Source organism: Embiotoca jacksoni, unplaced genomic scaffold, assembly GCF_022577435.1.
Source record: "Embiotoca jacksoni isolate LCO1_2020_lvr unplaced genomic scaffold, fEmbJac1.0.p SCAF_26, whole genome shotgun sequence".
Taxonomy (NCBI): Eukaryota; Metazoa; Chordata; class Actinopteri; family Embiotocidae; genus Embiotoca; species Embiotoca jacksoni.
The window spans coordinates 1,360,824-1,386,534 of NW_027185377.1; the positions used below are offsets into that span (position 1 = coordinate 1,360,824).

General features: G+C 46.0%; 1 protein-coding gene across 1 annotated transcript in view; it reads right to left on the reverse strand.

Moving 5' to 3' along the window:
* rnf213b (ring finger protein 213b) overlaps positions 1-25,711 on the reverse strand; it is a 29,951-nt gene that overhangs the window by 4,157 nt on the left and 83 nt on the right. The window contains exons 2-58 of the mRNA XM_069159931.1: positions 24,841-24,960; positions 24,123-24,751; positions 23,890-24,045; positions 23,500-23,669; positions 23,146-23,429; positions 22,815-23,062; positions 22,074-22,280; positions 21,776-21,989; positions 21,633-21,688; positions 21,386-21,551; positions 21,154-21,303; positions 20,839-20,937; positions 20,603-20,734; positions 20,323-20,488; positions 20,080-20,247; positions 19,831-19,980; positions 19,131-19,759; positions 18,579-18,738; positions 18,282-18,499; positions 18,054-18,197; positions 17,807-17,959; positions 15,878-17,153; positions 15,493-15,677; positions 15,241-15,393; positions 11,001-14,780; positions 10,760-10,896; positions 10,480-10,578; positions 10,266-10,378; positions 10,066-10,179; positions 9,858-9,916; positions 9,625-9,781; positions 9,337-9,472; positions 9,063-9,251; positions 8,679-8,812; positions 8,405-8,580; positions 7,659-7,859; positions 7,374-7,561; positions 7,181-7,295; positions 6,909-7,009; positions 6,487-6,663; positions 5,810-5,955; positions 5,578-5,677; positions 5,193-5,304; positions 4,912-5,104; positions 4,604-4,791; positions 3,985-4,107; positions 3,159-3,260; positions 2,347-2,589; positions 2,158-2,239; positions 2,041-2,075; positions 1,860-1,963; positions 1,630-1,774; positions 1,386-1,542; positions 1,202-1,296; positions 684-932; positions 411-543; positions 248-328 (exon numbers count right to left, since the gene is read on the reverse strand). Coding sequence (XP_069016032.1) covers positions 248-328; positions 411-543; positions 684-932; positions 1,202-1,296; positions 1,386-1,542; positions 1,630-1,774; positions 1,860-1,963; positions 2,041-2,075; positions 2,158-2,239; positions 2,347-2,589; positions 3,159-3,260; positions 3,985-4,107; positions 4,604-4,791; positions 4,912-5,104; positions 5,193-5,304; positions 5,578-5,677; positions 5,810-5,955; positions 6,487-6,663; positions 6,909-7,009; positions 7,181-7,295; positions 7,374-7,561; positions 7,659-7,859; positions 8,405-8,580; positions 8,679-8,812; positions 9,063-9,251; positions 9,337-9,472; positions 9,625-9,781; positions 9,858-9,916; positions 10,066-10,179; positions 10,266-10,378; positions 10,480-10,578; positions 10,760-10,896; positions 11,001-14,780; positions 15,241-15,393; positions 15,493-15,677; positions 15,878-17,153; positions 17,807-17,959; positions 18,054-18,197; positions 18,282-18,499; positions 18,579-18,738; positions 19,131-19,759; positions 19,831-19,980; positions 20,080-20,247; positions 20,323-20,488; positions 20,603-20,734; positions 20,839-20,937; positions 21,154-21,303; positions 21,386-21,551; positions 21,633-21,688; positions 21,776-21,989; positions 22,074-22,280; positions 22,815-23,062; positions 23,146-23,429; positions 23,500-23,669; positions 23,890-24,045; positions 24,123-24,751; positions 24,841-24,909 — 14,146 coding nt within the window. The 5' untranslated portion in view covers positions 24,910-24,960. The remainder of the gene's footprint in view (positions 1-247; positions 329-410; positions 544-683; positions 933-1,201; positions 1,297-1,385; positions 1,543-1,629; positions 1,775-1,859; positions 1,964-2,040; positions 2,076-2,157; positions 2,240-2,346; positions 2,590-3,158; positions 3,261-3,984; positions 4,108-4,603; positions 4,792-4,911; positions 5,105-5,192; positions 5,305-5,577; positions 5,678-5,809; positions 5,956-6,486; positions 6,664-6,908; positions 7,010-7,180; positions 7,296-7,373; positions 7,562-7,658; positions 7,860-8,404; positions 8,581-8,678; positions 8,813-9,062; positions 9,252-9,336; positions 9,473-9,624; positions 9,782-9,857; positions 9,917-10,065; positions 10,180-10,265; positions 10,379-10,479; positions 10,579-10,759; positions 10,897-11,000; positions 14,781-15,240; positions 15,394-15,492; positions 15,678-15,877; positions 17,154-17,806; positions 17,960-18,053; positions 18,198-18,281; positions 18,500-18,578; positions 18,739-19,130; positions 19,760-19,830; positions 19,981-20,079; positions 20,248-20,322; positions 20,489-20,602; positions 20,735-20,838; positions 20,938-21,153; positions 21,304-21,385; positions 21,552-21,632; positions 21,689-21,775; positions 21,990-22,073; positions 22,281-22,814; positions 23,063-23,145; positions 23,430-23,499; positions 23,670-23,889; positions 24,046-24,122; positions 24,752-24,840; positions 24,961-25,711) is intronic.

Genomic DNA, 25,711 nt, shown 5'->3' on the forward strand with positions numbered 1-25,711 from the left:
AAACAGAATTGGTTCTTAAATTATTCCAAAAGAAAAGAAAATGTTTCACTGAAGACTTCAGACTGTTTATATCAAACACTGTGGTTAAAAATTTAAACTTGAATACTGAATATCCTGTTAAAATACTAAATCAAACAACACCTTTTCCTTTTCACCTTTGAAGTCACATTTCTATAATTAGAAGCAGCTGTGATCTGTGGACTGATTACAGCTGCACATCGTTTCTGGTGAAAGTAAACATACTTACAGTTGTTCACCTCGGTTCGGAGGCTGTTCCACACACTGATGAACCTCTTCACTCTGTCAACCAGCATCTTCTTCTGGTAGCCTGATGGGGACGAAGAGGACACTCAGTGTGTGTGTGTGTGTGTGTGTGTGTGTGTGTGTGTTCGACAGGTCTTTCTCTCTACCTGCTGGTATCAGCTGTAACTTCTGTTCCACCGTCTGAGGCGATGAGTGCGACGTCAGAGGAAACACTCTGAGCAGGTCGGACTGCAGCGCTGCGAGCTCGGGGAGGTGACGCAGCTGACGCACGCAGTGTATCTGCAACACACACACACACACACACACACACACACACACACACACACACAGGATAATGAATCAGGATGATGTGCTTTTAAAAACCCTGTACAAATGTTTTGTAATAACAAGCATGAACATGAGATGATGTGTCAGGTCACCTTGTCCATGAAGCAGCTGAGCAGCGCCACAGAGCTGCGTCCCCGCGTCTCCTTCACCAGCTGGGAGAAGCGCTCCACCGTCATGGTCTCGGGCAGCGTCCAGAAGGAAGAGCACTGCGTCGGGCAGTTGGAGGGGAGGGACAACATGCTCCCGGGATCCCCGGAAAGGAGCTTCATCAGGGGGCTCCCTGCCAGTCCGTCGTCGCCGCCGATTCTGTCCTGAGCCTCCGACATCTTCTTCTTTAAATCCTGAAGACGGGCGGAAGAGAGTCTGAGTGGCAGACTTATGAAAACGTCAACAGTCAATTAGCTTTTAAAAAAAACTGTGTTTAGTCCCTCCAGAGATTCACAAAGTTTTTCGTGATTGTTGTGAACAAAAATGTTTGATTTTGCAATTTTTTTCTCAAAACTAATTAAAACAAAATTTGACTTTCAAAACCTCACGCAAGTATTGCAAAGACAGCTTGAATTTTAAGTTTTGTGGGTGTTTTCCTGGAGTCACTGATCGCATTCCTCACCTGAAGCACCGGGTCGATGGCAGAACCACAGACGAGCTTCTCCCACTGCTGCCGTCTTTGTTTGGAGGACAGATCGGGTCTGGCGTCGCGGGAACCTTCATCGACGTCCAGCAGAGTTAATATCACGTCTTTTTTCTTTTTTTTTTTTTACAAGAGAGCGTGTTTACAGTCGTTATAAAGTCACCTTCAGTGAATCTGGTCAGGATCAGGTGAACCGTGACGGCCGTGTCGTCCTGGTTCTGATCCAGAGTCTTTTCCAGAACCTTCATGTCCTTTTCCAGGTGGTTCCACAGGAAGCCGGAGACGTCGCGCGGCCTGGGTTGGATCATGTCACCGACACTCTTAAAAAAAGAACACAGCAGGATCATTACATCACGCAGCCTCGTGAAGACGGGGATATGTTACATGGGATGTGGGTGAGGTCTCACTCCGTCGTGTTTTGCGGAGCCCTGAAGGAGGGCGAGGTGCGTGAGCAGCCGCAGGATGCCGGACTGAGCGCAGGTCATCTGTCTCTCGGGGACTTCGGACCTCCGATCAGCCTCCCCCAGAACGTGTCCCGTCCGAGTCTGATCGCTACGAAACACGGAAGCACGCGGGTTAAAACCAAAACACCAAGAAAAAAAAAATACCAACAGAAAACAGCCGGACACGGTGGTACCTCTGGTCTGACTGCCGGGTGAAGCCCTGGACTGGGATGTGTTTGACTCCACCGATCGGGAGACCACAGTCGAGACATTTTGACTTAACCACCGGTTTTCCACACTACGGGACAAGATTTGATGTATTAACGAATGTCTCTTTTCATTCTCAGTGTCTGATGTTAAGAAACAAGCTCATACCTCTCCCACGTAGCACACGTGTCCTTTGGCACAGGCTGAAAAATAAGAAAAAACACATTTAAAGAAGTGCTGATAATAATAATAAAACAAACAAGCTTTGTGATGTGAAACACTTACTGTACATCTGGAGTTGCTCACTGCCCAGCCAACGTCGGGCTTCACTCCTGTGATCGTCGGGCATCGTCGGCAGGAAGGAGTTCTCGGGGGACAGAATAAGTCGAGTTAACGATTACATCATCGGTCCACAACCGCAAAACACAGCTGGAGAAAACAACTGTGAAGGACCCGAGATGAGAAGCAGCTTACTATGACGTTCTTGGGCTGGAAGGCGACCTGACGGAGAGGAAGCAGGAGGGAGTTCCCGCTGAGCAGCACCGAGTCCAGGTGGACCAGCAGCTCCAGGAGGGTTTGTCTCCGAGGCGACGGACCCGTGGCGACCTGGAGATGCGAGCCCGGTCCGCCGATCCGATTGGACAGAAGCGTCGCGCAGAACTCCCTGAACTCCTTCGATTTGATGTTTTTGAGCAGCACCTCCATCCTCGCCAGCTCCTGTCGGTTCACACAGAGACACACGAGTGTTAAGTGTTTCATTTCTTTTTTCTCGCTCCAAAGTTGTTCATTCAAATAGAATTTTATTATTTATGTTTATGGATGAAGCTTTTTTTTTTTTTATTTTTTTTTTTTATTTGGAAAGAATACAAACTGGTAACAGGACTCACATTCAGTAAAATATTCATGTCAGCAATTACTTCAATATTTTTTAAAATATGGAATAAAATAAAATAAAAAGGTTTCGTGACTTAAATCTGTTAAACAGTTTGGATAAGAGTGTTTAAGCTTCCAACTTTTCTTTCTGTACAGGTATCTACTGTGGAGTGACATTTAAAAACAAATGTTTTTAGACATTTGGTTTTCCAAGCATCAAGCAGGACATTTTTTTACACCTACGATCATATGTCAGTGTGAGGTAGATCATACATGTTGCTATACACTCATTAAAATATATAAACAACTGTTATATGTAAACATCATCGACATAAACTCATAAAAAAACTTGTCAGTTGACAAGCGAGATGTTTTTTAACGTGACGTGGACATGAGACACGGTGGTCAGTCACCTGTTTGGAGGGACGTATGCTGCGGTCAGCTGATTTGTAGCGGCAGGTGACATGTCTGAATACGGCCAGAGCCACGAGGCTGAGCTGAGACTCGCTCAGCTTCTACAGAGGAAAAAAACACCAAAATAAACAACGATTAATTAAGTAAAAGACAGACAAGCTGAGGAAAGAGAAACAACCATGTTTTCCTGTTATTGTCCTGTTTTAGATGAGATCATAATTTATTCTATAATTTGGTAAAACTATATTTTCAACCCAGTATTTAGCATTTAAAAAGCAGTTATACTGTTTTTATAAGCTGATATATTAAATTTGAATTTCATATTTATTTATTTTTGTTGTCCCACATGACATATATATAAAATCGTTGATTACAAAAACAAATTCTCCCAAAACATATTTGACTTACTTTCATGAGAAAGTACTTTTACTGAACAACCTCCTCCTGGAGTTATGATAAAAGGGATAATAAAGATTAAAGTGTATTTTGTTTTACTCCTATAACTGACAAAGACCACCAGATGAAACCACATGTAAATATAAAACACCACATTTCAGGTTCTGTTTTCAAAGATTATATTTCACATCATTTTCACATCAAAACTGCTATAATTTTATTTAAGTTTTGATTCAGTCCAAAATCTTGTTTGACCTTTAAACGACTGAAAAACTAAATCTTTAATCAAACTAATCTTCTTCCTCACACCAGGAAATGAGAGCGTCGCTGACCTCTGGTGGTCATTAGGAGACACGACAGCATCTATTCCCTTTGCAAACAACCTGAACCTGAACCCACCATCCTCGTCAGCTCTGGAGTCTCTCTCACCTGCAGCTCTGCCACAAAGAGGTCGGACCTGTTCTCCTGCAGAACCTGGGCCACGCCGTCTCTCAGGGCTCGGTAGGCCGGCCCGCAGCACAGGAACTGGTCCACGTTCAAGGGAATCCTCTTCTACGGGAGGAAACAGACAAGCAGTGATGCAAGATAAATAAGTACATTTACTTAAGTACAGTTTAGACAGTACTTGTACTTCATTTAAGTATTTCCATTCAATCTACTTTATGTTACACCAGAGGAAAATACTGAACTATTTACTCCACTAACAACTTCAGATTAATATTTCACACCTAAAAACTTTGATCAGTTGCTGCATTTATATACATTGATTCGATGCTTCAATAGTGTCATGTATTGAAATTAGCTCCAACATGACAACATTAACATGCTGCTTATACTGATCTATATATAATAAATAAAACACTCTAAACAGGGCTATTTTGTGAAATGAGTATTTTTACTTTTGATTCTTGAAGTACATTTTGCTGACAGCACTGATGTACTTTTACTTTAGTAAGATTTCAAATGCAGGGCTTGTACTTGTAATTGAGTATTTTTTTTTTTATATCTTTTACTGAACTTTAAAATTCATGATTTTAGATGTTTGTACCTGAAGTCGGAGCAGCTCTGCGGGGAACATCCACCTCTGGGCCGGGCTGTTCATCAGCGACAGGATGAAGTCCATCCCGGAGTGTCTGTTCAGCGCTCGCAGCAGGTAAACCCTGAGCCAGTCATTCCCGCCGTACTCACACACCGCCCTCACCTGCAGCAGGTACGGATCAGACTCCGCCTCTCCACCTGCGGCGGCAAAAACAAACATGGACTTTAAATTAAAGAGAAATTCACAGCACTGACGCATTAAAAATCAGAGTTTTAGGCGTTGCACAGATACTGAATGCACCTCGGCACTGAACGCACCTTGATCTGGAGCCAGCAGCCGGGCAGCGTTGCTCAGGCTCATCCTCAGCCTGGCTAAGTTGATCAGGAACTCCGCCGGGTCCTCCTGTCTGTCTGGAGTCTGTTTCCTGGCAATCCGGCTCAGGAACCGGATCTCCACCTGCTGTTCTCCGCTCTGCTCCGCCTCTCTCGCTCTGGAGCACAGCAGGGAGTCCTGAGGGGGGAAAAATATACATTTAAGTTTAAAAGAGAAGAGCAGCTTTGGACTACACCGGTGGAGAAGGAGAGTCGCACGTCTTCACCTGGAAGCAGTTGACGAACAGGAGGTAGAGTTCGGTGTGGTCGTCTCTGTGCAGGATTTTCTCCTGCAGGTTCTTCAGGTAGGTCTGAATGTGCGCCTTCGCCTGCTCAAAACTAACACATTTGCTGCAGTTAACCAACATGCAGTCTTGTTTTCTGCTCTCCATCTCATCCTCTTCACTTCTCTCTGTTTAAACCTATCAGTCGTGCTCGTTCCGCTGTTTCTTGGATCCTACTTTATTTACAGTAAGCAGAAATTAGAAGTTCTCCTACTATATAGGCCGAACCCCAAATCTCTACTGAGACCTAAACACTAAATCCAAATGGACTAAACTGATGTAACTCAGAAAAGACATAAACATCTAAAAGTAATAACTCCCATCTCACCTGGACTGCAGCAGCAGCTTCGGCAGCACCGACCGCACCACCGGACTGTTATCTACACACTCCAGGAAGGGAGTGAGCTCCCTGGTCCTGTACACATCTCCTGCATCACACAGAGGGAAAACAACCAGGGGTGAAGCCTCATCATCATCATCATTATCATCATCATCATCATCATCATCATCATCACGACGTCGTCAGTCGTGTAGTTTATCATCTTAATTCTCACACTGACCGTTAGCAGAGACGAGCAAAGAGAAGAGCAGCTCCACCACCTCGTCTCTGGGCCTCAGTCCCTCCGACAGACAGAACCTGGACACCACCTCCAGGAAGAAGGAGTTACAGCAGCGTCTGATGGCCGCATGCTGCTGCAGCGCTTCCCTGAGGAGGGGAGGGGAGGAGAGGAGGAGGAGGAAGAGGAGGAGGAAGGTCAGAAGGCTTTACACGCTGTCTAATCAAACATTGATCATTTATTAGAATAATGTTTTTCTCAGGAAGCGAGCGGCAAAGAAAGAGGTCAGAAATTATAAAAATGAATGTCAGTCAAATAAAATAAATTCTGTACATTTGTACGTACAATAATATTCTTAATTGTAGAGATGATGAAGTTTCTATAAACTCTGGGTGTTGTGACCTCCTTACCTCTATAAATCTTTTGCATTTGTAACATGAATATTTCAGTTATTGTGTCGGTTTCGGTCACAACAAACAGACAATTACTGGTTATTTCTTACTTCCTCAAACTGCAGGAAATATAAAGAAAATAGAGAAAGACGACATGTTTGTGCCTCCTCAATTAGACATTTAAACAAAAACAAAAAAATTTACACAGAAACATTCAAATTTTAAGGTATTTTCAGGAAATGACTGATACATTTTAAATACTCTACATTATTTTTTTTCAGCACTCACTTGACGCTGTGAGAAACAGTCGGCCTGAAGTCGGCCGGCGGCTCGACTCTGCATTTAGGACACGAGCGGCGGTGCTGAAAGCAGTCGTGGAGACACGGCAGGCAGAAGATGTGCTGACACGGCAGAACCGACGGCTCTTTGAGCTCCGACAGGCAAACAGCGCAAGAGAGGCCGAACCTGTTACGGAAAAAGGTAGGTAGGTGTTTACTTTATTAATCCCCGAGGGGAAATTTTTTATAAAATGTAGATGTAAAAAAAACATCAGGGGAGATTAAATATATCCCTGTAAAGTAAAATGAGTATTCGATATCTTAGTTTGTACGATGGGAATTCTACATCATCATCGTTTAGTTTGCTGAAGATGCATCAAATGAGTCCAGATGTTCCCGTTCGATGACAGATACAGATGTTTATAGTCTGACCTCAGATCTCTGCCGATGCACTCGTCGTGGAAAGAGTTGAGGATACGGATCAGACGCTGCAGACTGTCCACACTTCTCACATCAGGTGACTCCTGCATCAGCTGTTAGAAACCAGAGAAGAAAGTTTGTTTTGATTTATTTCGTTTATTTCCTCCTCTTTCTCAGGGTATTTATTTCATTTTTTTATGCATATTGTTTCCACTGTGTCCTCAGCTAGGACAGAACATAAACGTCAAGCCTCAGCTGCTTCATGAAGAAAAAAACTGACGTACCTTCAGGAGAAGTTTGCAGTGTTTGAGAGCCTTCAACCTCGAGTCATCCTGTTTCACCTTCAAAACGACGTGTTGGATAAAAGACGCAACGATCAGCATCCCGTGCCACAAGGACCTGAAAGAGCAGACGAGATCTTAAACAAACTCAAACAAACACAGAAAACTTTCTTTTTTTTTACATTTTACCACTCACTTGATGGAGTCGAGATGCTGCAGACAGCCGGGGCTGCAGAGGGCGCTGTACTTCAGACCGAACGCTCTGTCCAGACACGGCTGCAGTAACTCCACTCGGCTCATGAAGGACTGGCACTCGTGGAGGGAAGTCACGGTGAGAAGTTTGGTCTGCTCGACACAGATACCGAGAGCCAGGATGTCCTCCACCTGCCAGAAATAACATCTTAAAGCTTCCACACCCCTTCAACAAATAAAAGACACTTTTTTTTTTTAAGACTTCTTCTGGTGATGTGGTTATTCTCACCATGTCTTGCGGCTCCCTCTTTGTCCCCTGAGAGACGTCGGTGGCGAGCTGAGGCTGCAGCAGAAAGATGTGGCAGAGGGTGTCCAGTCTGGGTGCAAAGTGTTTGGCAGCTGCCGTTATAGAAGCAGGAGAGAGGTCAGCGACGCTGCCCGCGGACTCCTGAAGCTCCGACACGCCGCCCAGCACGGCCCGGCTCAACACCTGCATACCAACGTATACAACCACCATGTAAATATGCCACCGTTACAACCTTGTTTCCCAAAAAAAAGTTGGGACCTGGTGTTAAATGTTAAATAAAAACAGAATATGAGGATTTGCAATTGTGAAACTGCTTTGTGAAAAGTATATGTTCATTTTAATTTTGATACTAGCAATACGTTTCAAAAAAGTTGAAACGTTGACACGTTTATCGCCGTGTTGCATCACCTCTTCTTTTAACAACACACTGTAAACATTTGGGAACTGAGGAGACCAGTTGTTGGGAGTTTTAAAAGTGAAATGTCCCATTCTTGCCTGATGTAGGATTTCAGCAGCTCAACAGTTTGGGGTCTCCTTTGTCGTGTCTTTTGTTTGTGGATGCAACGACAAACTGTGTTCACAGGCAATGGTTTTTCTGAAGTGTTCCTGAGCCCATGCAGTGATTTCCACTCCAGAATCATGTCTGTTTTTATTGCACTGCCACCTGAGGGAACTCAGGTTCACCCAAAATATATTCCACCTACACGTGTGACTCATAGTGCTCATACCTTAAGCTCGTCCTTTGACTTGATCTTCAAAGAAAGCAGCAGAAAGTCTTGCAGGTATCGGTGGCTGTACTCCGACCGCTCGGCCTCCGAGAGCTTCAGGAGGTGAGCGCCCAGGCTGCTGTTGTTGAAGGTGCTCACGAATTGGAGGATCCTCTCTGTGCCGTCCTCGTTTGTCACTGAAGAACAGTAAAAACAATTTTTAAATCCATTTTAAAGTCCCCGCACACACTTCATGATCTGTTCGTCTTGTTTGTTTACACGTTGAGTTATTAACCTGGCATGAATTCAGACTCCTCCCACAGGCTGCCCAGGTGCATTGTGATGAGCCAGCTGAACGGGGCGGAGCAGCGCTGCTCTTCACCATCCAACAGGAAGTAGTGCTGCACGAGCACCTCCTGGTCGGACTCACTGGAGAAAAGTTATATTTTTGTTGATCAGATTTACTGAATTACATCAGAGAGCCTAAACCGTGTGACCACTTGAAGATGAAATGAATAATGGAGCATGTGAAGGTCTGTTTTTGTCTGCAACATGTTGGATGTGGGAGAATTGGCATGTGTAAAGACCTGAGCAACTTTGACTAAAGCCAAATTGATAATCCAACCGACAGCATACGTAATGTTTTGGCTCATCAGTGTGTACAGAAGACCTGCAGTACCTCTGGTTTTGGAGAGGCGTCAGGGGTAAAATCTGCGAGTCTGCCAGGACGTCCAACCACAGCTGAATCAGGCCCTGGCCGAGTCCGTCGTCGGTGAGGAGGTCCAGATTCCCGTAGCGGTCCATCACCTCCAGCATGTTGGCCAAGATCGGCGTCACGGTGGACTGAAGACAGCGCCACAGGGTGTATCTTCAACACAAACACAAGACAGCCAAGTTGATTTCGTATTTTATGTACTTTTAGAGGGCGTCCTTCGTAATAGATGGATTTTTACCTCAGGGTGCCTCCCTCCTGCAGAGCCTGGCGTTTCTTGGCTTCGATGCTCACCCACTCTTTCGGAGCGCCCATCATTTCTTCTCTCTGTGCCAAAGCTTCGGCCAGTCGACTCAACAGCACCTTCTCAAAGGCAGCTTTGATAAAGGTGGAGATTTATCAGAAACACGTAGGAGTGGTATTGACTGACAAACCTCACAGAACTCTGCAGATGTATTCGGATCATTTTGTGCTTTTTGTGGTAAAAGTTCATGAAATACATTAACTGAAATAAGCACTGGATGTTTACCTCCGACGTGCTGTTGACCAGCTCCCAGGAGAGTGAGGAGGACGTGGACCCGCTGCATGCTCCTGGATGTCACGGCGTCGGGGTCCCTCAGCAGACTCACTGCCTTTTGGATGCATGACTTCACTAAAGACAAGCTGTGGAGGTGGGCTCTGTCCGCCTGTACACAATTATGTTGGTCATTTTTTATTTTACTGAAATTTGTTTTACATCACCACGTGTAATTGTAAACTCACACTTCTGTCTTCTTTAGAGTTTCTTTTTCTCCTCACTGTTTCTCTGTCTTTGTGGTTTCCTGTTGGAAATCAAGAATATTGTTTATTTTATGGTATTACAGCCTAGACTGCCTTAAAAAGACCAAATATAACACCACTTATTATATTATATTATATTATATTATATTATAACACCACTGTTCATGCCCAGAGGTTGAACAGTTTCTACCTGACAGTGCGGGTTTGAGGAGGCTGCTGATGAGAGTTCCACAGAAAACCAGCAGGTTCAGGCTCATGTCGTCTGAATCCCTCAGGTCGTCAATATGAACCGAGTGCCAGATTCCTTCAATGCAAAACACAAAACATGGTTTTAATATATGAATGGGTAATAAAGTATTGCATAATGATGGTACCCCACTTGGTACTCACCTCCCTGGAAACCAATGTACTGGGACTGACTTGGGATCCTAGAAACCTTCACAATGAAAATCACCCAACAGGTCTGGTCCACCAGAGACATCAGATAATTCATGGTGCAATACCTGTTGGCACATAAACCCATGAACACATCCAAAATGCCTATAATGTAAATCTTTGCATGAATAAAATCCAACGTGTTCAGGAGCTTGACATTGAGCCCTACTTCGCTGACGCTATGAGCTCGTCACTGCAGTGGGATTCCTCGAGATCCATCTGGATCAGCAGAATGTGAAGAGAGCGGCCAGCATCTTGGAGGAAGCTCCTGATAAAGATGAACGAGCGAGATTGAATCTCAAATACGTGTTGTTGTTTTTTTCAAACACTGCTGCAAACCTACATAGAAACACGTCTACTGTATAAGGAAGATTACGGTGTGTTTCTTCCTCATCAGCAGAAGATTAAAAGACAAAATAATAAAAGTTAAAAATAACACGAGATAATACCGTATTTTATTGCAGAAGGAGACTTCAGTGTCAAACTGGTGGAGCGACAGCAGGAGGATCCTGTCCTTATCCAGTCCGAGAGCTTTGGCTACAACCCTGACATCCAATCTGGTTAACAAGCTGGAGAATGTAGTGATCTATGCAAAAAAACAAAAAAAAACACAGCAGACAGTCAACAGTTAGTAAAAACAGCGAAGGACTGATGAAATATAAACTGGAGTTTTTTGGTTTTTTGCCTTACCTCCAAAAACCTGCTGGACGCCCGATGCTTGTCCAGGAAGTCTTCCAGGAAATCTCGGAGTGAGTGGTGATGCTGTTGCTGGAAGTACAACATCTGGAGTTTCTCCTTCTCCTGATTTGCTAAATCTGAATACTTGAGTCGCACCACAGCGTCAGGGGTGGCGCAGTTCAACAGGAGACATTTGGCTAAATCCAAGACTTCTTCCTCCTCGTTTTCTCTAGCAGACCCAACGTCGTTTTCTGTCTCCAGCATCTCTTCATTTTCTGTCATCGCTTCGGATTCATCATCATTCATTTCCACCGCTTCAATTTCTTGATCTTCTATAGCAACCTCGGTGTCCATGACATCACTCATCTGATCGTCCTCCATCTCAGTCACTTCTTTCTCTCTGTTGGACTCAAGTGATTTCTTTAGTTCGCCCTTCTGATTCTGTCTCACTGGACTGTCTCCAACTCTTTGCGCTCTCTTTTCTAGCGCTTGCAACAGAGCGCTGGCGCAGGCATCGCCATGGAAGCCAACGAAAATGTCCGACAGCTTAAAATCCCGCGTGGCTTCGCCCGACAACTCGTCCACCCACTCCTTCAGTTTGTGGAGAACCTTGTGTTGCCAGGTTTCCAGAACGGTGCTCCGATCGACTCTGTGTTTTTCCAGCCTGTTGATGAGGGGCACGGGGAAGTGCTCGTAGACCTTCTTCTGGTCCTCGACCACCACCAGTCTGAAGTTTGTGTGAACGCGGCATTTGACTCTGTGGGAGCCGAGACCCAGGTCAACGTACTGCTGCCCACTGAGGTAAACGTAGTACTGGTTCAAGGCATCGTACAGGCTTTCGTAAAGATTTTGCATGTTGAGGAGGACGACAGTGCGTCCGGTCTCCATACATGTTTTCACCCGGTTCACGTTGCGGCAGATCTGGGCGTACTCCTGATCCTTTGGGAATCCCGACCCGAAGATGATTTCAGGTGGTGGACAGTCTCCATTGGCAAAGACTTGTTGCTGAAGGATATGAAGAGCCGCATTGTTGGTGGTCAGTAAAAGGAGGTACCGGCACTCCTCGTTGGTGCCGTGGTCGAGATTCTTCTTCACCATTTGCAAGGTGCTCGGTCTGGGAATTTCTGTAAGGTCTTGGAGAACCTCTTGGAAAAATACAACAGGGTCAAAACCCTCTGGCTGTCCACTGAAGTTACGCAAGATGCCCTCGACCAGCTGCTCACCGTCTGGCTCTTGTTGTGTACATTTGACTACAGCGAAGAGCATTTTGACGAGGCTGTAATAGTCCCTCAGACCAAAGAACTGATTCTTTGAGGTCTCGTTGCAGATGTTCAAGAAGGCCTTCGCCAAAGACGGGAACAGGTGTTTGATTTTCAGGAGAATTTGTTTGGAAGATGAACAAATTCCTTTGGCGGTTTCCACGAGTTCATCCTCACTCGGATCCCATCTGGACACAAATATCCCTCTGTTCATCTTTGCTGGGTCAAGAGCCCAGTTGGAGATGCCAACAAAGCCGACCTTCATGTGCGGATCTGGCTTGTCATTGTCAATGCAACCGTCCTCCAAGAGAGGGTGAAGGGTCTTCAGTGGCATCTGAGGAGAGTCCTCTGCTAGTCCTATTTCATCAAGCACCACCACTGACACATACTCATCCATGTTTTTGTCCTTTTGGAAACGGGCACAGTTCCTGAATGTCCCGATGATGCCCTCAGGACTTGAGTGAGGGCTGCACTGGAAGGACACCATATGAACCTGCTTGAGTTTCTTGAACAGTTCGTAGTGGGAGTTCTGGCCCTGCATGGCGTCAGCAACCACGGTTTTAGCGAGCGACTTCGAGCTGCCTGGCTTACCGACCAGAAAGAGCGGAATCCGGAGCTCTACGCAAACCACCATGAGAAACACATTCTCTTTGAGTGCCACGTTTTTGGCGATGGTCTCCCTTGTCTGTATGTTCTGAAGGAAGAAGTCTTGACAGGATGAAATCTCTTCCTGCAATGCAGCTGGAGAGCAGAGAGGGCTTGGAAAGTACACACAAATTTCAGCCAGGTACTTCTCTTTGGCTACCAGAGATGGGTAGTAGCAGACTCCGACAGCAAGGATCAAGCACTTCAGTGTTTTATAATTCTCATTGAGAAAAGGGTTGTTGTCGAAAAGGAATTCGCTGTGCTGGTAAAACCAAACTAGTACTTTCATAGACCTCTCCACATCTCTGAGACTCACAAAACTGCACTCGTTTTTCCGACTCCGCATATATTTCTGGGAAGCCGCCAGCACATTTGAAATTATGTCCTTGCAGGCCGCTGGCAAACGATGGTCGGCAACTTTCTTCCAGACAATCTGCTTGATGTAGGAAAGCTCAGTTGAATCGCTCAACTGACCAAAATCCCAAACCAAAGACACCATGCTCGGAGGCAGCGGGTGAACTCTGTACACCAGCTGCCTCAGGGGGACTTTGCCGAGGCGGTCTTCGGTTTCGTTTGCTTTCACTCTGTATCCGAGTCCGGCACGTTCCAGACGTTCCACCATTTCAGGTGAGTGCTTCCTGTAGGGATTGCAGGCAGCAATTATTTTCAAGCCGCTGTCCGCCTTCAGAGGTTCCCCTTTCACTGTTTGGTCACACAGGATTTCCTTGATGGCGAAAATGGCCTCTGTGGTGTTGGCTTCGTCAAAGAATAAAATGGTGTCCAGCTTGTGGGTTCTGCGGTTCTTGTGCGCCAGCGCCTCGGCCTCCCGCACCTTTCGATAGATCATCTCCGCTGTGGTTCCGCCGTGCACCTTCACGAGCACCATGTTCTCCGCTGCCGTTTCCTCCCTCTGCAGGGTGCAAAGGAAACGGACCAGTCGGGTTTTTCCACAGCCGGTCTCTCCCATGATGACGACTGGAATTCCACACCGGAATCTCATGTGTATCGCCAACATCTTCATCACGTTGTCAGCGGTGAGCTCGTATGTTGGGTCGGGATCAAATCCACTGTCCGTTATTCCTCTCTTTGCTCCAACAACGCACGAGATCCTTTTGATTTTGTCCGGCCGGGGCAACTGGTCAAAGTCCTCGGTGAGAGAAATCCTTTGCCGTTGCAAACCTTGAAAAAGCTCTGGCGACATCACCTGCCGTATCAGGACCTCCTTGCTGTGAGGATCAACTGCATTGAGCGTGTTCTGCCTCCGACATACCTGCACGTTAAAACCGAGGAAGGACATTGAGAAATGGTCCGCGTTAAAGAAAATGTACGGATGGGACTCGTTTTCCCAGCGCTTACGAATGGTCAGGCGGGTGAGGAGGTCATCTTGCACACTGTTTTGGATGTGCAGCGCAGGACTTTCATCCGATGTGTTCAGAGAAGGCGAGGCGAAATCTCTTGCCATGAGAATCATGAACTTCACAATGAAGCCCTTGAAACCGGGCAGCTGATCGGCGAGAAAATCCGGATCACAGAAAACCGAGTTCTCACAGTCTTTCAGCTGCACGTTGAGGAACCAGGAGAAGTTCTTGAGCTCACCCCAAGACGGGTCTTCCATACCACAGTGGGCCAGGAGGAGATCGAGACAATCGCTGGGATCCCCGGCTGTGGATCTTTCCCGGTAATTGAAACGGTCCAGATTCAGATTCTGGCTGAAGAGCTTTAGGTATTGATACGGTCTCTGAATCCCCTCACTGCAAAACTCCTGCTGATCCATGAGCGGATCAAAGGTCTTCTTCCCCGGTTCCCTTTGACGGGCCAACGACTGCCTCACCTCTCTCGGACGTCGACAATGAATGGTGGGCAGGGTGTCTAGAAGTCCAAGCCTCACCTGTGGCAGGAAATTAAACCCATTAAAAGATCATTTATTTAATCAACTGCTGAAGGGGCAAAACCCCTTTCATTTCAAAACTCGCTATAACAGCAGAGGACACTGTTTTTAAAAAAACAATTTGGTTGCAAATTAGGATAAATTTAATGCATTTAAATCACATGTATGAGACTCCAAGAGAAACGGTATAGATTATGGAAAATAAAGTAACTTTTAATATTTGTCAAGGAATGTTTGTCTGCTTGTAATTTGGTTTGGCATTTGTTTATCACCCAGAAATTGTGTCCTCTTATTTCCAGACGCTACTCGTGAAAATACAAGATTATTCTGTTGTTGAAAGCCAAAACTTCACAGGGTTAAAAAGTTATAAGTTTATAGTGTTGTTTATACACGCAACATGACATTTTAAAACTACATTTTCAGACAGTTAACAGAAGTTAGGATCTGAAGACATTTCTACCTCTTTTGGCTGGTTTTGAGGGGATGTGTTTGTTTTCAGGACCTCCACAGTGATCAGGTGAGCCACGTTCCTTCTCCACAGCATGCCATAGCTGTCACTCAAACAGCCCAGAACTAACAGATGGAAGAGGAGCTCCTCCAGACCTGAGCGAACCTGACGGGGGGGTAACACATGTTAAAACAGAAGGCGGATCCTCGAGTACGACCGACAGCTGAACGAGGTCTCTGCAGGTATAAACGCTTGGATACTTACTCCGGCGGTGTCGATGTGCAGGAGAACAGGATCCTGCTCTCTCAGAGGTGACAGTTTCTCTGACAGACTTTTAATCAAAGCGTCTACGTCAACACGTGGTTCAATCAGTCGGATCCTGATGTGTTTTACTCTGGGAGATGTTTTCTGGAACTTCTCAAATAAACGATCCACGTAAAGTGATTTCCCTAATAATGGAAAAACACTATTTTAGATCACACTTTTTGATACGACTACCAGGAGGAGCCAAAGGTATCGTTCAAATCCTACAAAATGTCAAAATGTGCAAATCTGATGAGTTCAACAAAACCAAATACAGCTTCTACATCAATAAACAAATTCTATATAAGCATTTTCATAAAGGGATGCCAGTTAGGGTTATGCTTACCGACTGCAGGGCGTAGAGATGACACCATCCAGACTGAGAGCTGATCAGGAGACACCATGGCGACAGGGTTTTGCAGGTTTTGTTGCGTGAAGTGGTAATGGAGGTATTTCCGAGCCCTCTCTGCTGTCAGACTCATGCCGGCCTGAACTTTATCGTTGCTGAAGAAGGAGGGCACGTATCTGTGCTGGTGACCAACCGGACTGACGATGATCAGTCGATAACTCGGGCCGGCACTTCTCTCGAGACACTCGAAGAGCTCCCCGAGGGCCACGCTGACGTCATAACCCAGCAGCCCTGGATTGACCAGAGAGTATATCTTCTGGCAGGTCTGTCCGGAGCCGAGAGCTCGGCGGAGGAAGATCTCCACCTCCTCTTCTGTGGTTTCCTCTCTGCAGACTAACACCTCATCGGCGGACGGTAGAGGCTGCTCGGGACTCTCCACGTAAAAAGCCAGGATGGTGGTGAAAACCTCCGCTGTAGGACAAACCACAAGGTTGGGCTTTCCCTCCTGGAAAACCAGTGGAAGGATTCGGATCAGGTGCTGCTGGTTCATTTCAGAGAGGCAGGAGAGGAAGTGGGCCAGAGTTGAGATGTCCAAGGACTCCCTGAGGAACTGCGGCATGTCTTCTTTAAATCGTCTCCAGAGGTTCTCAAGACTGTCCTCCTCAGAGGGATCGACATCGCACCTCATGACAACATCGTCTTCATCCTCAGAGGAAAACTCCATCAAATCATGAGCCTCTTCCGAATCCTCTTCAGTGTGAGTGAAGTCCATAGAGGGTTCGTAGTAGCGATCCTCATCGTCAGACTCGACATCGTCCGGTTCGTCTTGCTTCGAGGTCAAACTTTCTGCACGAGTGTAAGCGACTCTGACGTCAGCGAGTGTGCACTGAGGCTTCACGGGGAAAAGTAAATGCCATAACTGTGGAGGAACCGGCGCCTGCCGTTGACACACTTTGTGAATCCAGTGGCACAAATAAACCATCTGCTCCGAGGTGTAGTGGTTCAGCAAGCTGAAGCCGGAGCGCATCTCGCCAATGAAGGAGCGCCACTCCGCCTGGCAGCCATCCATGGATTGAGCCAGATGCTGCAGCTGCTCCGTCACCTCGCCGTAGTACGTCATCTCTTTACCACTCAGGGACAGGAAGGTGACTGTGATGCACGGCTGCTGCTGCGGGCAGCACCGGACCTCGGCGTGCCACTCCCTGAACAGCATGTTGCCGGACGTTTGCATCTGGAGAAGGATGGCGCCCAATCTCTGAACTCCCTCAAAAACCTACAGAGACATGAGTGTGGAAGTGTATACCGTTAATCTCAATGTAGACCTCACACACTGGGTTTAAAACTGAAGTCTTCTGCTGTCTTTATTGACTCCTTCCATGTTTTATTCTTAAATTCATCATTTCATCCATAATTACTGTAGGAAACAGGAGTCAATAACGTGATTTTTCTTGCTGCTTGACTACTTTTGAGGTCTTCGGCTCTCTGGTGTCCAAAACAATCAATATCTGCAGATTGAATATACCGTCATTTTATATCTGCTTGGCTGAGTGTAGTTAGACAGATAAAACAGGCACGTTGAATTCTATTCTGTTCAATCCAAGCAGCAACCAGCAACCTCAAACATACAGATTTTTGAGGCCTAATATCTAATTAATGACGGGATTATTTTCAGATGGACCAATAAGAAGGAGGCAATTTAACGAATGACACCATATTGAGTTTTTTGTAGCCAGCCCCTAGCGGCCCTCGGTGGTACTGCAGTTATGCATTGGCATCACTTTTCAGACTATGTCCTTTTTTATATACACTCTCAGGCAGAAGTACTTTAGCTTAAGTTTGAGACCTTTACCAAACAGTTCCCTTCTCTTTGATGGTTTTATGTATTATCTTTTTCACTAGTTAGTGAACGTAGCAAACGTCACCGACCTCCGTGAACCTGTTGACCTGCTCTCTGCCGTGCTCTCCTTTGGACGACATGAGCATCAGTTTGTTTTGCAGCTCCAGTAGGTCGTCAAGCTTGTAGCTCTTCTGATCTCGGCCCCTTTTCACAGTGACCTGCACCATATTCTGTACACATCTCTGCAAACAGGTAAAAAAAGACAGTAAATGGCTCATAAATGCCTTGAAACCTTTCAGTTAGCGACGCCCTGTTATCTTCTGTTTGAACACTCACCCTCTCTGTGTTTTCATCGGACCATCCTACGTGATAAACTCCGTCAGCGTTAATAGCAGAAGCCAAGGAGAGCGAGGACTGCTCCACCGAGCCGTGAGTCTCCTTCAGGGCCTTCAGCCAGCTCAGCAATCGAGTGGACTCTCTCTGAAAAAAATAAAAAATAAAACCAGCAGCATCAGCGTCACGTTGCCACGGCAGCCAGACGTACAAGGGAGGAGATGCGAGTACCAGTTTGTCCGGGAGTTTCTCGTCACGGCTCTGGGTGTCCCACACCTGCCGAGCGCACATCATGAACTTCTCAAAGCCGTCTTGAGGACGGAGGGAGTAGAGCAGCGGGGCGTAGCCCATCGCCGCGTCGTGGAAGCAGGCCACCTGGTCGATCTCCGCGTCGTTCTCTCCGGCAGATATGGAAGCCAGGTCCACGTACACCTTCACGTCACTCATATCTGTCGACAGGACGGAGAAGTGAGCAGCCCGGCATCTTCTGCAAGACTTTTAAAACCACTTAAATCAAGGCTTGATTACTTTTAAGGTTCTCATTGACCCAGCGGACGAGTGTCTGGCTCGCGAGGAACTCTTCCAGACAGGCGGTTTGCTGCTTGGTGACGGTGGAGAGCTGCTGTCGGGCGCGAAACAGGTCATCACTGAGAGACCCCAGAGTCCTCTGTTTAAAGCTGTCTTCCCCCTGTTAAGTATGAAAAAATATACTTTTTAAAAACAAAAATTACAAGTCTGCCTCCTGGTTACATTGCCTTCCACACACAACCGCTAAACTTATGGTTTGAGTCTGTCTTCTTTCAATCTTCCCAAATAAAGGATAAACAGAACTTTTAAAATATTGTGTTTGCTTCAGCTAGAAAAACAAAAACAAACATTGTGCTTGTGTTTTAACTTACAAATGTCAATTTTAACCTTTTGATATTTATTTCTATTTTATATTCAAGTAAAAAGTTGTTTTATTTTTAACTGTTTTCTATAGTTAGTAATAGAAGTATAAGTCTAATTACCAATACAAATCACTTCAATCTTTTGTAAATCCTGCTATTTAAATCTAATGTCAGATTATTAGATTATTACCATCTGGTTGAGGGTTTTAATCTCTGAGAAGTTTCCTTTAAGCTTCATTTCCTCTGAGATTTTCAGCACTGCGTTGGCTGCAGCCGCCGCCTGGTGGAGCTGTCGGTACTCCTGGATCTGACCGAGTCTCAGCTCCACCCACTTCTCCGCCCGCAACCCTGCGGCCTCTGAGAGAATCTCTGACATCAGATTGAGCTCCTCCTTCATGAGCCTCCCGTCACCCTCGTCGCCAGAGTCCACCAGAACCTGCTCGAGCTGCTCGAAAGTGATGTTTGCATCTGCGACGCTGACGCCGAGCTGAGAGAACTCCACCAGCAGAGGCTTCCAGATGATGTCGCAGATCTGCGTCAGGGTTACCGGGACGGGAGCCGAGGAGGGACGCATCGCCGACGCCGAGGACGCGGCCCGTTTCACCCAGGAGGACAGAATCAGGTTGCTGCGATGCAGTTTGTGCATCTCGCTGGCCATTTTCAGGACATTCATGCTGGCGTTGTACCAGAGGATCTGCGGAGGACCCGTCGTCTTCAGCTTCCCGTCGGCGTCGAAGGACTGAACGAGCAGCAGCTGGTTCAGGCTCACGGTCTGGAGATCTGCACCGTGCTGCTGCTCCAGAGACGACATCTCAGGAACTGGTTTTATAAAGAACACGTCAGTGGAGGAAACAACAACATGACACAGAAAGTCCTTCAGCTCAACTCACCTGTGATGCTCTCTGTGACCTTTGCTATCATCTTCATCAGCGTGTCCATCTGCTGTTTCCGCTGCATGAAAGAGTTGAAATCCTTTTCTCTCTGAGACAAAACCGCCTCCGCGCTGACGGGAACCGTCACAGATCTGGTGTTTTTCTTGTCTGTTAAATGACACGATGAAGACATTATTAATAAATGCAGTTTTTGATGGCGTCATCAGGGGGTGTTCGTGGTGTTTTAAAGCTGCTGAGGGTTCGTACACTGCTGGTAAAGCTTCTTGAAATTCTCTTTATACTTCAGGCAGGTCTGCAGGCGTCCCAGCGGCACGTCTCCTCCGATCAGAGACCCCACCAGAGACCCCACCGCCTCCACACAGCTGTGCACCACCTGACCCGCGGCGTCATCCACCCGGATCGACCTCCAGTCACCTGGAACGAAACAGACAAACAATAAAAACAGATAACAGCGAGTAAATAACCGTAACGAATGAAGTAACGACGTACCGTTGGACAGCAGGTGGTTGATGGCCGACTGCGGATCGAGCAGCTGCACCACGACGTCGTCTCTGAAACGTGCCGCTGACTTGACGACGACGGCAGACACGACGTCGACAGGAAGATCTTTGACCTTCGAGCTAAGGCTTCGCATCAGATCCCCCTCCTTCCCGCTCTGCAAACGGCAATATCCTTTTTTTAATTTTCAACCATATTGTTGAGGGAAAAGTCGAGAAGAGAAACATTTTCAGCTTCAGATAGTGAGTACACGATGAATATGTTTCCGTACCTGGCAGATTGTTTTGATCGCAGAGTGGCAGAGTTCGTGGAAACAAGTCCGCACGACATCGTGGCTTCCCTTCATCACCGCCAGGGTCGACTCCAGGCAGTAGACCACAACTTTATCCTCCTCAGCTGCCTGCTGAGAGAAACCATGAGATGAACCGATGCTGTTCAGGGTTTGAACTCGACCTCCTGACGTCCCTGAAAACAGAACCAACATTTAACACTGATCGACATACAGACCTTGGAAATCCTCTTCTTCAGGTCTTTCTGCAGGCTCTCCCTCCAGCGGCGTGAAACCTCTTCATTAAAACACTCCACCTTCAGCAGCGCATCCCACATCTGGAAATTCAACACAGACGTCATTTCACTGATTCTGAGGATGTTTTTTTTCAGATGAAGCACATTTTCTTACATTGTAGAACATTAAAAGCTCTTTGTGGAAACATTATTGGACATGTTTTGAATAATCTATAGCCAAATAATTAAGGAATTAATCCACCCAAAAAATAAGTAACAACTCATAAATAGTTTTACGTTGAAGTGTGTCTGCTGTACCTCAATTTCCTTCGGGTAGCTGAGTGTTTTAGATGCTGTCAGAAGAGGTTTTTGCAGCCGTTTGTCTCTCCAGTCACTGATTCGCTGCTGCACGTCCAACAGTTCCTTCAACAGCTGCTGCTTTGAGGTCTCCGACTCGTCTTCTTTGGACTGTAACACAAGAAACGAAGACAATCAGTTGACATTGACGGTCCATATTGAAGCAGCTAAGACAGAATGAAAAGATCAGTACCTCCTTTCTGAGCTTTGCGTCCAGGATCTCCGCCAGTTTCAGCACCAGCTGGTAGGACAGGACGGCGGCCGGGTACCACGGGACGAGCTGCACGATGTCGCACGTTGTCTTCGCCACGCTGACGCTGCTCATGAAGGCCGGCCTGAGGTTTCCCGATTCAATCATTCTGCAGACACAGAGATGGAGTTACAGGAAGCACAAAAAAAAACCAAGAGGTCTCAGCGGAACATGTTTCCAATGTTGTTACCTGCTCTTCTGCTCGTCTACCTTCAGCAGGATGTGGGTCAATGATTTTTTAACCTGCTGCACGTAGAAAGAACAAAGATTAACATACATTTGAAGATGTTATTTTGTGAGTTAATATTGTGATTTTCTGATTTATTTCCCAACCTCCACGTTCTCCTGCACTCTGTTCTGATCCATCCTCTCTCCACATTTCCTCAGCCTGTACAGCAGACTCTGGATCAGGTGTTCTGCATGAATCCCCGTCAGGTCTGAATATTCAGGCAGATCCTGAAACGCCAGCAGAGACAACCAGCCCATCTGGAGCAGAGGCACCTCGTCGGTCGCTGATAAGTGTCTCTGGATCAGAGAGAGCATCCTCCTGTGATTCAAAAACAAACAAAAATACTTCCAGTGAATATGATCGTTTCAGGGAAAGAAAGAAAGTTTTGGGAGAGAGACTCACCGCCGTTTGTCAGAGTAGGACTGTACGCTCTCTCTGAAGCTGCTGAAAGAGATGCCGTTCAGTCCGGACCAGTCCTCCTCCTCCACAGATGGACCCACTTTAGCTGCGTCAGCTCCCGGCTGCCGGAGTCTGAAGAGCAGAGGAAGGAGCAGGACGAGCTCCGCCACCCTGACGCTGGCACAGTGGTTGATCAGACCCAACACAGTGCTGAGGGGAACAAACGGAGTCCTTCAACTGTCTTACAGTCACAAGTATGCACAAACTAATTCAAGGCCTCAACTTATTATTTAAAGGGCTTTCAACCCCTTTTTATAATGGTCTTCCTCTGGGGATAAATTTAGGTAAGTCAGCTAGAAATTGAATGGCAGGTCACCTGGATCCAGTTTCACGATAATCAATGAAGCCCATTAATGTTGGACATCATCCTTCATTTCCACTCTAATTCTACAAAAACATAAAACTTCTCTGCAACTATAACTAAGACAAAGTCATGGTGTTTTGGAAGTTAGTTAACAGCTGGCAATGCTTAGGTAACTTTTTAATTTTTTTTATTACAAATTTCTAGCAACAGTTATATACTGCTAAGACATTTTTGAAATGTTAATGGTGAACTGTTACTGTATATAAACAGCTGGTGCGATCCAACAGCAATCTTCATAGCGAAGGAAGACAGTGAGAAGCAAACCAGGTCAAGAATGACTTTCCACTCCTGTTAAAGCTTAAAGCTGCTGGAAAACGTACTGCTGTAGATGTTCGAAAGAAGCTCGCAGCCCGTCCAGGTTTTTCTGGTCCATCGCCGTCTCCGAGGACACCAGGACACACAGGTCAGCTAAGCCTCCAACTCCGAGGTTGATGGAGCGCTTTCTGGTCACCAAGAAAACAGACAGGCCCAGAACCAGAGGCCCGGCGTTCCTGCAGCCGCCCGGGAACTTCTCCTTCGGCTCTCCTCTTAAGATCTGAACCAGAGTCTCTGAAATCAGATCTGAAGCCTGTAAATAAAAAAATTAAGTAAACATTTGTTACTGGTGGGATACTGGAGGGAAAATGCTTTGACTCTTCTCACTGCACCGACCTTGACCACAGGAGGGTGTGAGTAGTCCATGTACACCATCCTCACATGAGCAGAACCGAGGCTTCTCATGAAATAGAGCAGGTGGTCAGACAGGCTCTCGGTGCTCTGTTTATCGGATGGAGTCCATTTCTGGAAGATTCTGTTCAGCAGAGATGTGGCGGCGGCGTGCCAGGCGTCTGAGACCTCATCACCTTTGGGTCTCCTCCCGACAACCATCTGAAGGCCAGTTCGGAATAAATTTTGCTCCTCATAACGACAGATGAAGCCTTCATAGAGGTGCAGCTCTGTGTGAAACAGGTTAGTGGTCAGTTCGTGAAAACAGGCAGGAACCACCGGTGGAGGGTTGATATTTACCTTTAACGTTTGGGTCCAGTGGAATTTCAACACGTCTTGTGGCGCTTCCTGTGAGGTCTTTGTGTCGTTGGTTTACTCCATACCGATAAGTCAGCAATATGCCTCTCCGCAATTTGCTTTCTTCGATGGAGAGACTTGCTTCCACCAGATAGCCTCCCTGCTTTTGTCCACTAAAGATAAAATATTTAACTTTTAGTAAAACACTTCAGATTTTTACTGACTGCAAAGGAAATATTAAATATAAAGACTTCAACTACTTCCTCCCACAATTTAAATAGTGAGTTGTACAAATGTATACAGTTGTCGTCAATGGCTGCGATTATAGTCTGGAAACCCCTTCAAAAACTTTACATTTAAAGTGCAACTTGTACAAATATAATCAATACTCACACAAAATGTTTCTTTTCAAGGTTTAGATATCCTCCTTCATAATACAATGTCAGCGTGTCACACTCTTGGTTGAATCGAAACCTTTTGTCCAGCACAGCGTAGATGTGGAAGATGAACGTGGGCGGAGCGGGTGGAGGTCTCACTGGGCTTCGATCACTGGAGAGAGAAAAACACTCGTTCAGATGTCAGGTTTGATCCTCGGTGTTTTATAGAGATGTTACTACCGGTCTCACCGTGCGCTCGGAGATGTTTTATCTGCCGTCCTGGAGGCTGCGGCGCTGGACCGTTTCTCACCTCCCTTCTCTCCAGACAGGGCTTTGGCGTAAGACTTCAGTTTAGCATCTGTTCCTGCTGCATCGCCTGAGACTCCTGCAGAAGGAGTCTCCTCTTTGGGTTTCGACTCCTTCTCTGCGTTTTGGTCCTCGGCCGACGATGCTCCGTCTTTATCTGGATTTTCGGGCTCTGGGACGCGTCGGTCTTGTTTCAGCTGCGTCTCAGCAGCCGGTTGAGTCTCTTCCTCCTTTGCGTCGTCTTGAGAGTCCGTCTGCGACTCCTGATTCTTCTGATGAACAACCGGAGTCTGCGTGGACATATCTGTACCCGTAGGTCTCTTCGTTTGAGTTTCAGCTTGCACCATCTTCACATCCGTCCGACATCGTTGTTCACTGTCGGTCTGCGGATCCACACTCGCGCCCTCCTCAGTTTGGCTGCTCGTCGTCTCGGCAGCTTCACTCTTGTCCGTTTCTGTGAGGACATCTGCGTCTCCTTTAACACGTGAGGTGTCCTTTCTTCCTCTTCTTCTTCTTCGATTTCTGTTTTTACTCTTCTCTTTGTCTTGAACTTTCTTGCTGGGTTCTTCCTCCTGAAAAACACATTAACATAAACTGTCATGACAGCTGAAATGCTGCTGAGATGCCAGAGTGAACGTTGTTGTTATCACTGCATTTGTACCTTATTTCTTCCCCTCTGTTTTTTGGTGTCTCCACAGTCGGGGTGGAGGTTTCCTCCTCCCTCCTCCATCTGCAGGGACTACGTTTTCCCAGGAGGGTCCTCGTCCTCCTTGTTATCTGTCTGTGATTATAAATGTCAGGTGTAGTTACAGCCTGCGTCGCTGCATGTCTCTCTCAGACTTGCTGTTCAAGTTGAGTCGGTGCATTTCAGTCAGTAAGGGAGTGGAAAACTCAATGCACTTTGTACATTCAATAACTTTATAGCACAGTAAACAACAAATGATGGCACATAATCTGAGCTGCAACGACTTAATCTTTCTTTTTTTTTTCCAGTTAATAAACTTTAGTCTTTAAAATGCCATGAATTGATAAAAAGTGCTTGTTTTATCCACACACAAAAAAAACCAGTCCAAAATCTGTTTTCTCATGAATTTATAATAATAAAAAAGTAGAACAGAAAGAAGCAGGAAATCAAATCATCACTTAAGAAGTGATTTTCTTCCATTTTGATTAAATAAACTCAATTATTTTGCTTCTTCAATATCCATGAAGTCCAAAGAAATGACAAGAAACTACAACAAAGTACCACAGATACATTTCTACAGATTATTTCTACTGAGAAATGACTGTGACATTAATACTAACAAGAATACAGTGAAGAATATAACTAATAAATTCAAGCCACTGGTTTATAAGGTAGCTAATTTAAGCTAGTTGGACTTTTCGTGAAGAAGTTGTAATTAAGACATAAAAACATGATAAATGACGTATTATTTAAGGACGTCGCTCAGTTGTGTTGATTTTTACGACATTTAAAAGTGAAGCAGAACATTTAATACGACAAATACTTCATGTTTGCTGCAGTGTTTTCT